Source organism: Myxocyprinus asiaticus, chromosome 36 (genome assembly GCF_019703515.2).
Source record: "Myxocyprinus asiaticus isolate MX2 ecotype Aquarium Trade chromosome 36, UBuf_Myxa_2, whole genome shotgun sequence".
Lineage (NCBI taxonomy): Eukaryota > Metazoa > Chordata > Actinopteri > Cypriniformes > Catostomidae > Myxocyprinus > Myxocyprinus asiaticus.
The window spans coordinates 2,196,931-2,212,983 of NC_059379.1; the positions used below are offsets into that span (position 1 = coordinate 2,196,931).

The following is a 16,053-nucleotide window of genomic DNA, read 5'->3' on the forward strand; positions in this document are numbered from 1 at the left end:
AAAAGTTTGGAATAATGTAGATTGGGTCACAAACTACAGCTTTGTGGCACATATATTGAAAAAAAAAAAGAAGCAATTACAATGTAAGTGACAAACCTGCAAGTAGAAACTAATGCATGTGCAGTGAGTTGTTATTGATTGATGTTATTGATTATGGTGGTTTTAGACCTGTTACTTTTTTTTATAGCACTCTGTTGAGAACATGAATGCATGTTGGCATAAGCCTTTTCATGTATGTAAATAACATGTATTTTTGTTTTTCAGGCCGTACATAGAGGAGCCACGGTGTGTCACCATCCCCAAAGGGGCGGAACCTCTGGGCATTTCCATTGTGGGTGGGGAGAATGGAGGCATTTTTGTTTCTAAGGTAACGGCGGGTAGCATCGCTCAACAGCACCACCTGGAGTTTGGAGATCAGCTTCTCGAGGTATGTTTTTAAAGGGATAGTTCACCCACAAATTACAATTTTGTCATAATATATTCACCCTCATGTTGTTTCACACCCATATGACCACATGAGTCACCATTCACTTTCAATGCCTCTTTTTTTTTTTTTTTTCATACATTAAAGTGAAAGGAGACTGAGGCTAACAGTGAGCAATGAAGAGGTTCTTTTAACCCTTGTGCACTGTTCGTTTTAGAATGACACATGTATTGTTCGCAATCAAATTGGATCGAAAAAAATAAATGTGTAATCTTTTTATTTTTATGAAAGAAATGTAATACCACTAACTTCAATAAAGTTAAAACGTTAAAGCTACCTTTAAATTTCTCAATTACACCTTTAATTTGCATATGCAGATAAGAAAATGTATTTTAATTTCACTACAGTCAAAACCTACACTTTTAAAAGTTGAAACATGAAGAAAATATGAAAATGTGTACTATATTGGGGGCAGATTGTTGCCATCTTGTGCAAAAAAGAAAAAAAATAAAAAAAAAGAACAGTTACACGACTTGAAAATCATGTCATGACAAGAATAACCAGTAGGTGGCAGCAGAGACCCACTAATTCATTTCTGGTTGTAGCAAGATAAATTTGTGTGTGTGTTCTGCATTGTGGCTGAATTACTGATTTTATTTGAAAAATAAAAAAACCTGGAAAAAAGGTGTTATAGTTGCAACCATTCATTCCTGTGTGTGTTTGAAGGTGTGTGTGTGTGTGCGTGTGTGCGTGTGTGCATGTGATCTGCACTGTGGATGTGTTAAAGTGTTGCCCATTCCTTTCCTATCAAATACGACTACGACCAACATGTGTGTTTTTTTGTTTTTGTCACACCACCTAAACTCGTCGAATCCAGTCCAAAAAAAGTGTGTATTTAGAGGGCAAATGAAGGAAAAGTAGCCAAGCCTTGAGCCACTCAGATGAAGTATACCATTTTTATTAAAGAAACAAAATTTATTTTGGTCAAAATTGATCGAACAGTGCACAAGGGTTAAATTGGAATCCTAAATGCATATGTGAGCATCTTATCTGTTTCTGTGTGTAGTTTAACGGTATTAATCTGAGGAACGCCACAGAGCAGCAGGCGAGACTCATCATAGGCCAGCAGTGTGACACCATCACTATACTGGCACAATACAACCCGCACATGTACCAACTGGGCAATCACTCTCACTCGAGGTACCCACACACATTTTCAACAGAGCTATATTTTGAAAGAGAAGAAATCAACTACTTATAGTTGCCTTGACATATAAAGACACACTTCAGTTTTAAAGGTACAGCAGCAAAAACAGCCTGTTTAATTCTGAGGGTCAGAGAGAGGTCGGAAAGTGGTGTTGCAAAATTAAATTATGTCTGTTTTTGGTGCAAGAAAACTTATAAGTGGACTTCAGGGTGAAAAAAAAATACATGCTACAAAAAGTGTAGAATATGAATCCTTTAATAGCTTTAATAACTTGCTTTCTGCAGTTAATGGTCATGCTTTGTGTGTGTTTTGATGTCAGCTCCCGTATGGAATCGTCCATAAGCTCTCACTCGACACCCGGAACACCCGACACGCATTCCAACGTAGATGCGCTCAGTGAACACGATGAAGGCAACATGGTCCCGCCCTCTAAACTGGCCACATCCAGTCCTCACAGTGTCATCAGGTACTAAATAAATGTATCTTATTGACATGCGTTGTGGCCACGCCCACTGCTCTGATTGGTCTAACTGTGTTCTCTGCTCTGTGATTGGCCAGAGACCGGAGTGAGGCCGGGAAACAGCCGGAGCCGAGGCAGGTGGTGTTGAGGAAGACACAGGTGGATCTGGGCTTGAAGCTCTGTGGTGGAAACCTGACAGGTGTTTTCGTGGAGAGTCTGGAGGAGGACAGTCCTGCTTTAGGAGCTGCTGGTCTGCAGCCTGGAGACATTATATTGGAGGTACTGACGAGATGAGAAGAGACATCCAGTTCTTTATTGTCATGTGCACAGAGAAAATTAAAATCTTGCTTTATGCGTCCACCTGAACGTATAAAATAGAGACATAAATACAGGGTTCGCACAAGGTTCTTGAAGTGCACAGAGTGCTTGAATTTAGCTTTAAGAAATGTAAGTACTGGAATACCTGTAAAATCAGCTTGTTTTGTGCTTAAAAAGTGCTTGAAATGAAAACGTTTCTATGCGGTTAGTACAAGTTAATTTCAAACAGTGACAGCTCATGTCATTATTATGTAATTTGAAGACATATTAATTGATAGAATGCAGAATTTGTAAATTTTTAAAAAGCCAACATGACAAAAATATATAGTATCTATGTATGTATATTAGGGCTAATAGTCGATTAACATATTTATTCGCGAATAATGGCTTGATTTTTCATAGTTATTTGTGATTAATCACAGATTTTGAAATACTTTAAATTTAACTCTATAATGTATATACTCTATAGATACTCATAGAAGCAGATATCTCATCCTGGACCAGCAAATTCTAGTTGTGGTTATAGTTAAAAATATAAATGAATAGGCTCGGCATAGATGAACTTTAAATAATAATGAAATGTTATGAAATAAAAAAAAAATTCAATGCTTTAAACACTAAATTTATTTTAATATAATCAGTTGTGTGTATTTTATTTAACAGCTTTCTATTACTTTTCTTATTTATTAAATTTTTTTTATTACTTTTACTCTTATTTGTTCTTAATTGGTTTTAAAATTAAAATTAAAAATTTTTATGTATCATGTATTTTCTCAAAAAGAGCAATTTCGAGCTGATGTAATATTTAAGAGCTGAGCGTAATTAGAAAAAAAATATATATATTTACTATAGGAATTTTCATGAGTTTTAATTATTATTTATTATTAAAGGAATATTCCAGGTTATAATGTTGATTACCACACAAATAATAATTTCGACTCGTCCCTCCTTAAAAAAAACCAAAAACATCTGGGTAACAGTGAGAGACACAATGGAAGTCAATGGGGTCATTTTTTGGAGGTTTAAAGGCAGAAATGTGAAGTTTATAATTTTATAAAAGCACTTGCATAAATTTTTCTGTTAAAACTCATGTGTTATTTGAGCTGTGAAGTTGTCTTTGCAGTTGTTTTAGGGTTTATGGCATTAAGTCGTCATGGCAACGGAGTAAAAAATTGGCTATATCTTTACAACAGATGCGGTTAGTAAGTGATTTTATCACACTGAAATCATTTTAACACACATATTGTTTATGTCTTGTGTCTATACTTTTGAAACAGTGAGTATTTTAATGTTTACAGATTGACCCCATTGACTTCCATTGTAAGTGTCTCACTGGAACACACAATTGTGCTTTTATAAAAAAGAAAAGGAGGGACGAGTCGAAATTAATTTTAGTGGAAATCAACATTATGCCACAAATGCTATCAGTTGAGCTTAACTTGTATTGAACCTGGAATATTCCTTTTATTTCTATGACTTATCCAGCCCTGGAAACACAATTAAATTATTATTTTTTTTCTCACCATTTTGGAATGCCCAATTCCCACTACTTAGTAGGTCCTCGTGGTGGCGCGGTTACTCACCTCAATCCGGGTGGCGGAGGACAAGTCTCAGTTGCCTCCGCTTCTGAGACCGTCAATCCGCACATCTTATCACGTGACTCGTTGTGCATGACACCACGGAGACTCACAGCATGTGGAGGCTCATGCTACTCTCCACGATCCACACACAACTCACCACACGCCCCATTGAGAGCGAGAACCACTAATCACGACCACGAGGAGGTTACCCCATGTGACTCTACCCTCCCTAGCAACCAGGCCAATTTGGTTGCTTAGGAGACCTGGCTGGAGTCACTCAGCACACCCTGGATTCGAACTCGCGACCCAGGCCCCCCTGGAAACGCAATTTTAAATTTCTCTGATATTTCCAGGTTTTCCACGACCATGGGAACCTTGTAAATCTGTTTAAAATCACAAAGAATCTGCAGAGCTTCATAGGAAGTTAGGAAGATTTAAATGTGGAGAAAAAAAAAATCACTGCAGATGCCACACAAACACAGCGTAAAAAAAGAACGCAAGTGAATTGACAGTCTTGTCACGCGATGCTGTGGCTGGTTAGGAGAAAAGGATAGAAGAATTTTCCTTGGAAGTTTATCATTTTAATTTACATATATAATATACACTTTTGTATTGGTTTAGCTATTTCAGAGGAATACAAACATTTAAGCTGTAGGGTACATCAGAAAGACGACAACTTCATGTAAAGTTTTATTCGCGGTATAGGCTAACTGTGTGATTAATATGGTGTTGTGTTGTTATTTCTGGTTTGCAGTGTAACTCAGTAAGTTTGAAGAATAAAACCGCTGAGGAGGTTTATCTAGAGATCCTGAAACCAGCAGAGACCGTCACCCTCAGAGTCCAGAACCGACTCGAACACTTCAGGAGGATTAAAGACACACCTGGAGATGGATTCTACATCAGGTAACACACTCTTCCCTGTCTGGTTGAGTGGAAAGAGTCACTCTGGAATGACTTAAAGATTAATGATGTGTATTCTCATGCGTTCAGGGCGTTGTTTGACCATGTTGGTGAGTTGGAGCACGAGTTGAGTTTTAAGAAGGATGATATTCTCTATGTGGACGACACACTGCCCATGGGAAATTTCGGCTACTGGTTGGCATGGCAACTGGACGAGAATGCTCAGAAAATGGTGCAAGGACACGTGCCCAGCAAGTGCATGTATGTCTTTATCCAGTATTCATGTAATGACCCCTGATTTTGTTTAAAATGAATTTAAAGCAAACATCTCGGATTGTGTTTAATTGATAAGTTGTGTAATGATGTTATTGTTGTACGTGTGTAGGATTGACCAAGACTCGCAACGGCGATTCAGCGTCACTGACAGCAAAGATGACAGCGGTTCTGGTAAAACTCTATCGGCCGTGGCACGTCGGTCGTTCTTTCGTCGTAAACTCAAACACAAGCGCAACAGCTCCAAAGACGGCCGCGATGCCCCTGCGGCCGATGCCATCAGCACGGATTCCATGCCGTACATGGAGGGTGAGACGGTTCTCTGTCTTTACATCCAGCACACACACTACATACTAACATGTCAAACCCTACAAACGGAGAGTCCAGTGTTTTATGGGAAGCATTAGCTCTTTTCTAAACCAAGTGAATTGATTGGTTGTTGATTACCTACATAGACATCTACCTTCTAAGGCAGCATCCTGAACTAAATAAACCCTCTAAAAGACGTAAGCAGCAACTCACACATTTGTGCATCACACAAATAATAGTGCTCTCGTGAAGCACATGGAAGACTCGTCTTGCTATTGATTTCAGTGGAGTTTGACGTTAATATGTTGTTAATGTTGACATTGAAGTAAATGTTTGTAATCGACCACCCTCAGTTCGTCACTGCATTTTGGGACAGTCTTCTGCATGAATGATACTTGAGATGATGCCTTAGAATTTGGCTAAAACAAAATCTTAGAAGGTTGCATATTTTTGATGCCTGCTGTTTGGTAAAGCCTTCACATCGAGTGTTGCGCTGGGCGATAGGACGATGTGATCGGATATCGACGATAGCTGACAAATATCCCGATGCCGATAACTACAGACGATGATCGACAATATCGGGAAAAGACAAAACCATGGAGCATGTTTCAATAAATACATGCAATTTTTAAATCAAAATCAATAATTTTAACCACCAATCCCTTGGCGGTGGGGCAGGAGGATTGTCAGTGTAATCATATACTGTGATTGATTTCTTTTATAAAAATATTATGGTTATATTTCTTGTATATCACGATAGGGCCCCCAATAAGGGCGATATCCGATTACATCATCAATCCCACTGCCGAGGGCGGATGTAATATTTTTGCTTTATTGATTTTGCTTTCAAAATTAAATCAATTCATTATAAAATTAAAAACGTAATCCAGAGATATTTGTAAAATTCATATTGCACTTCAAACTAAATGAAAAAGCATTTAAAAATAACAAAAAAATTTTATTTAACCCCCTCTCTTTTGCCGTCACGCAAGTATAGGTCTACAACAACATTTGGGCAATTACTTACATTTTTTTTTTCCCTTTTTCCTCCCAATTTGGAATGCCCAATTCCCAATGTGCTTTTAAGTCCTTGTGGTCGCGTAGTGACTCGCCTCAGTCCGGGTGGCGGAGGACGAGTCCCAGTTGCCTCCGCGTCTGAGATCGTCAACCCACGCATCTTATCACGTGGCTTGAGCACGTTGCCACGGAGACATAGCGTGTGTGGAGGCTTCACGCCATCCACCACTGCAACCACGCGCCCCACCGAGAACGCCCCACATTATAGCGACCACAAGGAGTTTACCCCATGTGACTCTACCCTCCCTAGCAACCGGGCCAATTTGGTTGCTTAGGAGACCTGGCTAGAGTCACTCAGCATGCCCTGGTATTTTAACTAGCGAGCTAGCAAACTCCAGGGGTGGTAGCCAACGTATTTTACCACTGAACTACCCAGGCTCCCACGGAAATATATTATAAATGTAAACATTATATTAATGATAACTGAAATATAAATCAATTTCAGATTGAAGGTGTTTTTGTACTATTTTATGATTTGTGAACTGCAGAGTTGCATTCAGAATGCATGTTAAGCTCGGACTGTTCTGTGGAAATAAAGCGAACTTTACTCCGAGCACCTCCTGAGATGGTCATTTGCAGCGTTCTCATAGATGACACTATTCTTGCAAACGGTTTTCAGACGACTAAAACAGAAAAGAAAGAGTGAGAAATCTACATGCGCGTTCCACGAAACAGGCTCGTGCTGCACGCCTCTGAACAAACAGCGAATCAGACACAAGCATTGACGGCTTTTCTGTCATCTGTTCTTAAAAATATAATAAAGTGTGTTTCTACAAGCACGTGTCTTTGTGTCTAACAGCATTTCTTGACGTGTCACTCCGAGACGTCTTGCAGGTCGTCCACCACAGTGGCGAACAGATGAGCAAAATTACCCGCCACTGCGCTTATAGGCTACATGCATTTGGCAGATCGCGACTCACAGGTGCTAATTTTAAACTATGGGCTATATAATACTTGTGGTGAATTCCCAGCTCCGTGGTTTTGTCATTTCCAGATATTGTTGAACATTGTCTGTCAGTTAGCATCGGCATCAGGATATTTGTCAGACATCATCGATATCTGATCACCCTATCGCCCAGGCCTATACATGTGTTGTATAAAAATGCTCTATGTAGTCCGCTCACTAGTTTTTGAAATGGAGCAATTTTGAAGATTTCACACTTTGTGTAGAAACAGTGAGTCCACTGCAAATAACACAGTAAAACTCATTAATTATGTATGTTCAGATTGTTTAAGCGTGGCCTATCAGCGTGTGCAGAAAGTGGAATCGACCAATCGCAGGCCGGTGTTGATATTGGGGCCTCTTGTCGAGCCAGTCAAAGACATGCTGCTCAGAGGGGCACCTGGGAAATACTGCCGCTGTTTACCTGGTGAGATCTGCTCGCATCATCACCAACACTTGACATAAACAGGCATTGCAGTGTTTTTAACTTGTTGAAACTGCTGTAAATGAATTCAGATGAAGCAACATTGACATAATTCACATTTTCCCTATTAAGTCCATTTATCTGCTGCTGTTCCTTTTAGACATGTCAAAATTTTGATAAGAATATATAAGGGAAAGTGATAATTTTAGGTGCTGAGTTTTCTCAACACCATTTTGCCTTTTACTAGTTCATTTTAAATGATCCTGTAGTGACAAATTAAAATTTTAAAGGGTTAGTTCACCAAAAAATTCCATTTATCTCATTTACTCACCCTCATGCCATCCCAGATGTGACTTTTTTTCTTCTGCTGAACACAAGTGAAAATTTTTAGAAGAATATCTCAGCTCTGTAGGTCCATACAATGCAAGTCAACAGGGTGTAAACTTTTGAAGCTCTAAAAAGCACATAAAGGCAGCATAAAAGTAATCCATACAACTCCAGTGGTTTAATCCAGGTCTTCAGGAGTGATATGATAGGTGTGGTTGAGAAACGGATCAATATTTAAGTCCTTTTTTACTATATATCTCCACTTTCAAACAGCCCTCCTAAGAGTTCAATTGTTTTTGGCGATTTACATTCTACGTTCATATCATCACCTACTGGGTAGGGTGGAGAATTTATAGTAAAAAAGGACTTAAATATTTATCTTTTTCTCACCCACACCTATCATATCACTTCTGTAGACATGGATTAAACCACTGGAGTACTTTTATGCTGCATTTATGTGCTTTTTGGAGCTTCAAAGTTCTGGTCACCATTCACTTGCATTGTATGGACCTACAGAGCTTAAATATTCTTCTAAAAATCTTAATTTGTATTCTGCAGAATACAGAAAGTCCTACACATCTGGGATGGCAAGAGGGTGAGTAAATGATGAATTTTCATTTTTGGGTGAACTATCCCTTTAATATTCCATGTTGTCTCTAAAATTATGAGGTTGTAAAAGCTTCATGCATAATTATAAAAGAATATCAAAATGCTGTTTAAAAATAGTTTCCGATGTAATTTAGCACATTACATCGCATGTCAATTTCCTAAAAGTATTTCATGTCAACCAGCCAAATGCACTCTGTTGTGATTGGCTAAACTTGCATTGTGCATGTGGAATTAATTAGTAAAAAAAATAAAAGCCCCCACCAAGTTACTGAATACAGATTTTATTTATTTTTTGTCTGGGGAGAGTTTACACTGTACACTTAATGGTAGTTATTTTAGACTTAAAAGCCTCAATGTCAACTTTATCGACCCACTCTCTCTGTATTGCTCAGAGGGAATGAAGGCGACCCAGCAGGCCATTGAGCGAGGGGTCAAAGACTGTCTCTTCATCGATTACAAGCGGCGGAGCGGACACTTTGATGTGACCACAGTAGCGTCCGTGAAGGAAATGACAGATAAGGTGAGGGACAATTCTTCATTGAAAGCTTCATTTTCTCTCAGCTGTCTCACTGCTGATGTCATGCTGTCTCTTTCTCTCAGGACTGTCACTGTCTGCTCGACATCGCACCACACGCCATTGAGCGCCTGCATGTCGTAAACATTTACCCCATCGTCATTTTCATACGATACAAAAATGCCAAGCAGATCAAGTAAGTAAAGTCATTTTTAATGCTTGTTTATAAGGCAGGGTATCGATACAGATTCCCGATTCTGATTCAGATTTCGATACAGTTTGATTCGATTCTGATTTATTTGGGTATAATTCAGTTATAATGTCCAATCTGGAAGATCTCAGCGAATGTTCAATGATACAAGGAACCCTCTGACTTGGTACATTATGAAAATATTCATTTTAAAAATTAACAGGGCCCAAACTAGGCAGTTCAATTAATATTTAATAGATATAATGATCAACACAACTAAAATTGAAGTCAGCTTTAACCTTCCGTTATTGTTCGGTCACTTTTGACCCATTTGACTTTTTTTTTCTTTTTTTTTTTTCCAATTTGGAATGCCCAATTCCCACTACTTAGTAGGTCCTCGTGGTGGCGCAGTTACTCACCTCAATCCGGGTGGCGGAGGACAAGTCTCAGTTGCCTCCGCTTCTGAGACCGTCAATCCATGCATCTTATCACGTGACTTGTTGTGCATGACACCGCGGAGACTCGCAGCATGTGGAGGCTCATGCTACTCTCCGCGATCCATGCACAACTTACCACACGCCCCACTGAGAGCGAGAACCACTAATCACGACCACGAGGAGGTTACCCCATGTGACTCTACCCTCCCTAGCAACCGGGCCAATTTGGTTGCTTAGGAGACCTGGCTGGAGTCACTCAGCACACCCTGGATTCAAACTCGCGACTCCAGGGGTGGTAGTCAGTGTCAATACTCGCTGAGCTACCCCTGACTTTTTTTTTTTTTTTATAATTAAAAATGGTTTCCTTCATTGGAGCAGTACATGGCTGAATGACTTTCCCTCCACTTGCCATCTGAACACACAAAAATAAAAAACTGGACTTGATTTGATGAGTCTTATTGGTTGCAAAATAAAGTCTGACTCTAACTGTTCAGGGTCAAATTTGACCCACCATTGGAAATTAATGGGTGAGACTATAACACAGAGCTTTTTTTAATTTTTTATATATCAAATAAAAATGAATGACTCAGCCACAATGTAGATCACACCCACTTTAACAATCCTCAATACAGAACACACTAGCACACACACACACACACACGCAGAAATGAATTTGAAACTACAATGCAGAGCAATTTAAAAAAAATAAAAAATGTGTCAAATACAAATCGGCCACAATGCAGCACAGACACACATTTGTACACATTGTATTTTCACTGTTTTTTTGCTATTCATATCTGTTTATTGCTGTTTGTTTTATTGACATTTTTTTATTTAATTACTCTGAGTTATTGATTTTCTATGTTTGATGTCTGAAATAAATAATAGGTAACAAAATGACTTGTTCTTTTCATAATACCTCAGGTTTGACTTAGCAAAATGTAGCATTATTGCAAGAACTGACACTTAAAAAAAAAAGCTAAACATTGCAAATAATAGTGATGATGTGTAAGTGTATATCCAAATTCATAACTTGTGAAATAAATCTCGAAAATAAGTTTGTTTCAACATGAGGTTACAGAGACTAGGCCCATCTAAATAAATGGATCACTGAAGCCACCTGCTGGCCTTTATTGTTATTGCATGTCATGTTTTGTTTTTTGTTTTTTTTCAACGAATGGCAGCAAGTGCTCAAAGCTTGATGCAATCTGATATTTTCTTCATTTACCAGATTAATTAAATTTTTGTTTTTACAAAAGTGAAATTAATGTTTATTTAAAAAAAAACATTAATATAAAAAAAATCAAAATAAGTCTAAATACCATCAAAGTCTAGATGAAATGTAAAAGTTTAATGTCATGAATTTATTGAAATTGATTTCCTTTATAAAAAATAATTTCAATAGTTGATTACTGTATCCAGATCAAATCTGACCCAGAACAGTAAAAGTGTCAGCCTGTAATGAACAGTAACCAAGGGTTAAAATAAAAGTGAAAAAGCGATATTGGAGTATGACATTTTTTCCAAGCCCTTCTGGTTTATTAGTGTGGAATTAAGTATTTCAGATTAACCCCACCCCTAACAGGTGCATGAAAGCAAAATGAACTGTGATTGGTCGGTTTACATGCGGTTCTTAGACATAATAAACTGCAATGTAGACCAGACTTTATGAAGATGGAGTTTATGAAGTTCGACGTGTTTATTATTGTGATTTGTGATTCATTTGTATGTTGTATTTTCTCAGGGAGCAGAAAGATCCCGTGTATCTGCGAGATAAAGTGTCACAAAAACATTCCAAAGAGCAGTTCGAATCGGCGCAGAGGATCGAACAAGACTACAGCAAATACTTCACAGGTTTGCGACGCATACGCACATTTACTTGTTTAATCACATGACAGGAGATGTTGGAGTGTGATTTGTGATGATGCTGTTGTGTTGCAGGTGTCGTCCAGGGCGGAAGTCTGTCCAGCATATGCACACAGGTCATGGCCGTAGTGGACCAGGAACAGAACAAAGTTCTCTGGATTCCCGACGGAACCACGTGAATAAACATGCGACTTTAGAACGGTCTACCACTATTAAAGCAACACATTCACCTGCAAACTTACAACACAGACACTCCTCTGCTGTAAACAACAGCTCTGAAACTCACTACAACACAACTATGGCTGGGCGATATATCGAATATTCATGATATAGATACACAATGATTGGTTGGCAAATGTAGCAGCATTGTGAATATCGCAATGATTCTCATGTGCTTTTTATCTGGCCACGAGCTTCCGGAAGACGGTGCCACTAGACTAGTTCTGTGATCCTTCCTTGAGCATCAAGACCGAGATGCTTTAATAATGTCTCACTTATTTCACTTATTTAACGAAGTCAGTCCAGAATCAGCTTTTGAGTTTTTATCATATACGTTTTTTACGTTAATCTGGATTCCGACATGAAAATGGCTATAGAAGCCGGAATGGCGTTAAAAACAAACATTCACACTTAAAGGAACAGTTCACTAAAAAATGACAATTCTCTCATCATTTACTCACCCTCATGCCATCCCAGATGTGTGACTTTCTGTATTCTGCAGAACACAAATGAAGATTTTTAGAAGAACATTTCAGCTCTGTAGGTCCATACAATGCAAGTGAATGGTGACCAGAACTTTGAAGCTCCATAAAGCACATAAAGATAGCATAAAAGTAACCCATACAGACTCCAGTGGTTTAATCCATGTCTTTAGAAGCGACATGATAGGTGTGGGTGAGATCAGATCAGTAGATCACTATTTAAGTCCTTTTTTTACTATAAATTCTCTTTCCTGACCAGCAGGTGGCGATATGCATGAAGAATGTGAATTGCCAAAAACAAAAGAAGAACTCTTAGGAGAGAAGAGCGCTTAGGAGGGCTGTTTGAAAGTGGAGATATATAGTAAACAAGGGCCCACCTATCTCACCCACACCTATCATATCGCTTCAGAAGACATGGATTAAACCACTGGAGTTTTATGGATTACTTTTATGCTGCCTTTATAGAGCTTTTAGAGCTTCAGAGTTCGGATTCACTTGCATTGTGTGAACCTACAGAGTTGAAATTCTTTTAAAAATGTCATTTTTGGGTGAACTATCCCTTTAAGTAGCAAACATGTTGTTGATTCATTTCTGTGAATCAGCTCAAAACTGAATCAGTTCTGAATTATTAATCAATTCATGAGTGATACAATGATTCGTTTGCATCATCACTTAAATACTGTATTTTCACAGAGTGTGTGGCATTTTTCATGTATTCAAATGTTTAGTAAAATATATATATATATATATATATATATATATATATATGTCAGTAAATATTGCTCTTTTTTACTTGTATTATGTTGGAGCATATGAATGAAAATAATTAAATTTATCTCTTTCTTGAGTTCATTTAGTGAAAAACATGCCTTGATTATTTGTAACTACCGACAGATTTTTCGTTGTTTTTTTTTTTTACCATATTTTACATTAAATGTTTTGAATATACAGTATGTGGCAACAATGGCTGAGTGGGTTAAATGATGGTTTCACTGATTTATTCTGTGTGAACTCAACCAGAAATCCCCACTTTAAAAATTATTAGTATTTTATTTTTTTACTGGTGAAATAAATGACAATGAAAGGCAAAATACTGAATGCCATGGATCAATATTTACTGAGTAATCCTTCATGTTGTGGGGGGTCAAAATGATCATTTTTGCAGATTATTTTATTTTATTTTTTTACATTATTTGTACTTCAGACTTTTGTTTTGTTGGACAAGAAAAATTAGCGTCATACCACGAGTCCCACAGTTGGTTTTCGCCCATTCAAAACAGATAAATTTACGCGCAGAGCCACATTCAGAGCCCCGTATCTCTGGGACTTAACCATATATGGACTTAAAAATGAGGATACAAAAAGAAAAGTTTGTTCTGAACCAGCATCTAAAAGGATATTCGGATATCTTTAATACTTCTGGAGTTATAGGCACTCCAACTTTGGAAAAATGACACAAAAATAGTGTTTTTCCCATATTTGGACTCACACCATTGGTGTATAATGCAACAAGAGCTTCTGAAGTCAACTGATTTTAGTTATAGATCTACCAATCTCTGTGTAAAAATAAAATCATGATGCTGACTCCTTTCTAAGGTTAGATTTTTGACCTGTAGTTTTGCGCCAAAATCACAGGTGAAAATTGTCATTTTGGCCCCCCTCTACAAAATAATGGATTATTCAGTTAATATTAAAACCTTTGGCTTTCATCATCATTTATGTTCATCTTTGTTCAGAAAAAGTATTAACGAAATCAAAATTTTTAGCTGGGGACGTTCCTAAAACTTGGTTTATTTGACGTAGAATAACCCAAAAATCATCCTTTAAAACCATTTCGGCCCAAATACGTTTTGTCAGATATATATTGCATATCATATCAAGGCTGAAAAAATGTCGCTATATTACCCAGCCCCGAACGCAACACAACACACATGACCTCTCAGGCAGCGGTCAGCAGACGTGACCGAAAAAGCAATATCTCCCAATCACTGTTTGATTTGCTTTCTCTGTGGTAACACTAATTTATGAGGACTTTTCTGTAGTTTCTCATGTTTACAGGGCTGATGTTTATGAAGCAGCTTACTTGAATGTTTAACTTCATGTATCTGATCCAATCAGAGCACACTAAACCAAGTCATCGGTGCATGGTAGTTTGAAACACATTTGCGTTTTCTGACGTTAAAAATACTATTACGCTTTTTATCTGTTCTCTGTGTTGAAAGGTACGTTCATCGTAAAATGAAAATTCTGTTCATTTACTCGTAAAGAGATATTAGGCAGAATGAACGAGCAGCGTGGACGTTGTTTGTGTTGCACGGAAGACAGTCATACGGGTTTGATGTGAGGGTGAATAAATGACCGTTTTCGGGAGGTGAACTGTGCCTTTAAGCTTTAATGTAGCAGTTCTTGTATTTTTTTTTTCCCCTTTAAGTGTACTTTATTATTTAAATGCAAAATGCAATCTGCTGCATGATAATTTTACTATATGCTCGGATTATTTTTACTGTCAATTTAATGTTTCATTTTTAACTCTAATTTAAATGTATTTGGGAGTTTACGTATTAGGCAGCGCTAAATTCTTTTTCTTAAAATCTCATCTCCTTCTCGAAAAAACAAGTGTGCCAAATAATTTCCTCTGCTTTGCCTGTATTATGCACTTCTACTTTATTAATTCATTAATCTTCATTCAGGAACTACACAAGTCATCCCGTTTACTTAAACCAGCACATGTAAAACACAGCCATCATGCTTCACGTGAGTCGCACACTGTGACATCACTTCCTGTTCTGCCCAATGAAACGTGTCACCTCTGTAACATGCTTTGAAAAAGTCAATGTTCTTCCACTCAACAGGGAAAATATTAAATTACAGCCTCGTAACTGCCAATAATGATGCTGGTGTTGAAGTAGAGCAGATAATTACTGAATAATACTGAGTTTGTAGCTTAAAAAATGTACAATTCCACTTCTGTGTGACTTTAATAGTAGTTGTGTTATATAACACCCTGGTACTGTCACATTAAAGAACTCTATGAGAAAATACATATGATTTTGTAATTGTTGCATTAATAAAGACTAAATGAAACATGACAGCATATATTACTGCTTTAATTTTATTTTGGGGTGTGTTCATTTTGTGTAAAATTAATTTGGCTTTTTTTCTTTGAACAGGGAAAATTTATTTTGAGTTTTTGAGTTGAAGGAATATTCCGGATTCAGTACAAGTTAAGCTCAATCGACAGCATTTGTGTCAATGTTGATTACATCAAAAATTAATTTAGACTTTGGGGGGGGAAGCAAAAATGGAGGTTCAAGTGAGACACTTACAATGGAAGTCAATGGGGCCAATTTTTGGAGGGTTTAAAGGCAGAAATGTGACGCTTATAATTTTATAAAAGCACTAACATTAATTCTTCTGTTAAAATGTGTTTATTTGAGCTGTAAAGTTGTTTAAATCGTCATATTTGGGGGGATTACAGGGGTTTGCAGGATTTC

The 16,053-nt window shown here is 37.6% G+C and overlaps 1 protein-coding gene across 2 annotated transcripts in view; it reads left to right on the forward strand.

The window, feature by feature from the left end:
* Positions 1-15,648, forward strand: part of LOC127426640 (disks large homolog 5-like) — a 63,554-nt gene extending 47,906 nt beyond the window's left edge. For both annotated transcript variants that reach the window (XM_051673572.1, XM_051673573.1), the window contains exons 22-33: positions 265-427; positions 1,491-1,624; positions 1,951-2,097; positions 2,190-2,370; positions 4,744-4,892; positions 4,980-5,150; positions 5,275-5,471; positions 7,775-7,918; positions 9,244-9,371; positions 9,452-9,561; positions 11,737-11,846; positions 11,934-15,648. In XM_051673572.1, coding sequence (XP_051529532.1) covers positions 265-427; positions 1,491-1,624; positions 1,951-2,097; positions 2,190-2,370; positions 4,744-4,892; positions 4,980-5,150; positions 5,275-5,471; positions 7,775-7,918; positions 9,244-9,371; positions 9,452-9,561; positions 11,737-11,846; positions 11,934-12,037 — 1,738 coding nt within the window. In that variant the 3' untranslated portion in view covers positions 12,038-15,648. The remainder of the gene's footprint in view (positions 1-264; positions 428-1,490; positions 1,625-1,950; positions 2,098-2,189; positions 2,371-4,743; positions 4,893-4,979; positions 5,151-5,274; positions 5,472-7,774; positions 7,919-9,243; positions 9,372-9,451; positions 9,562-11,736; positions 11,847-11,933) is intronic.
* The last annotated feature ends 405 nt before the right edge of the window (positions 15,649-16,053 follow it).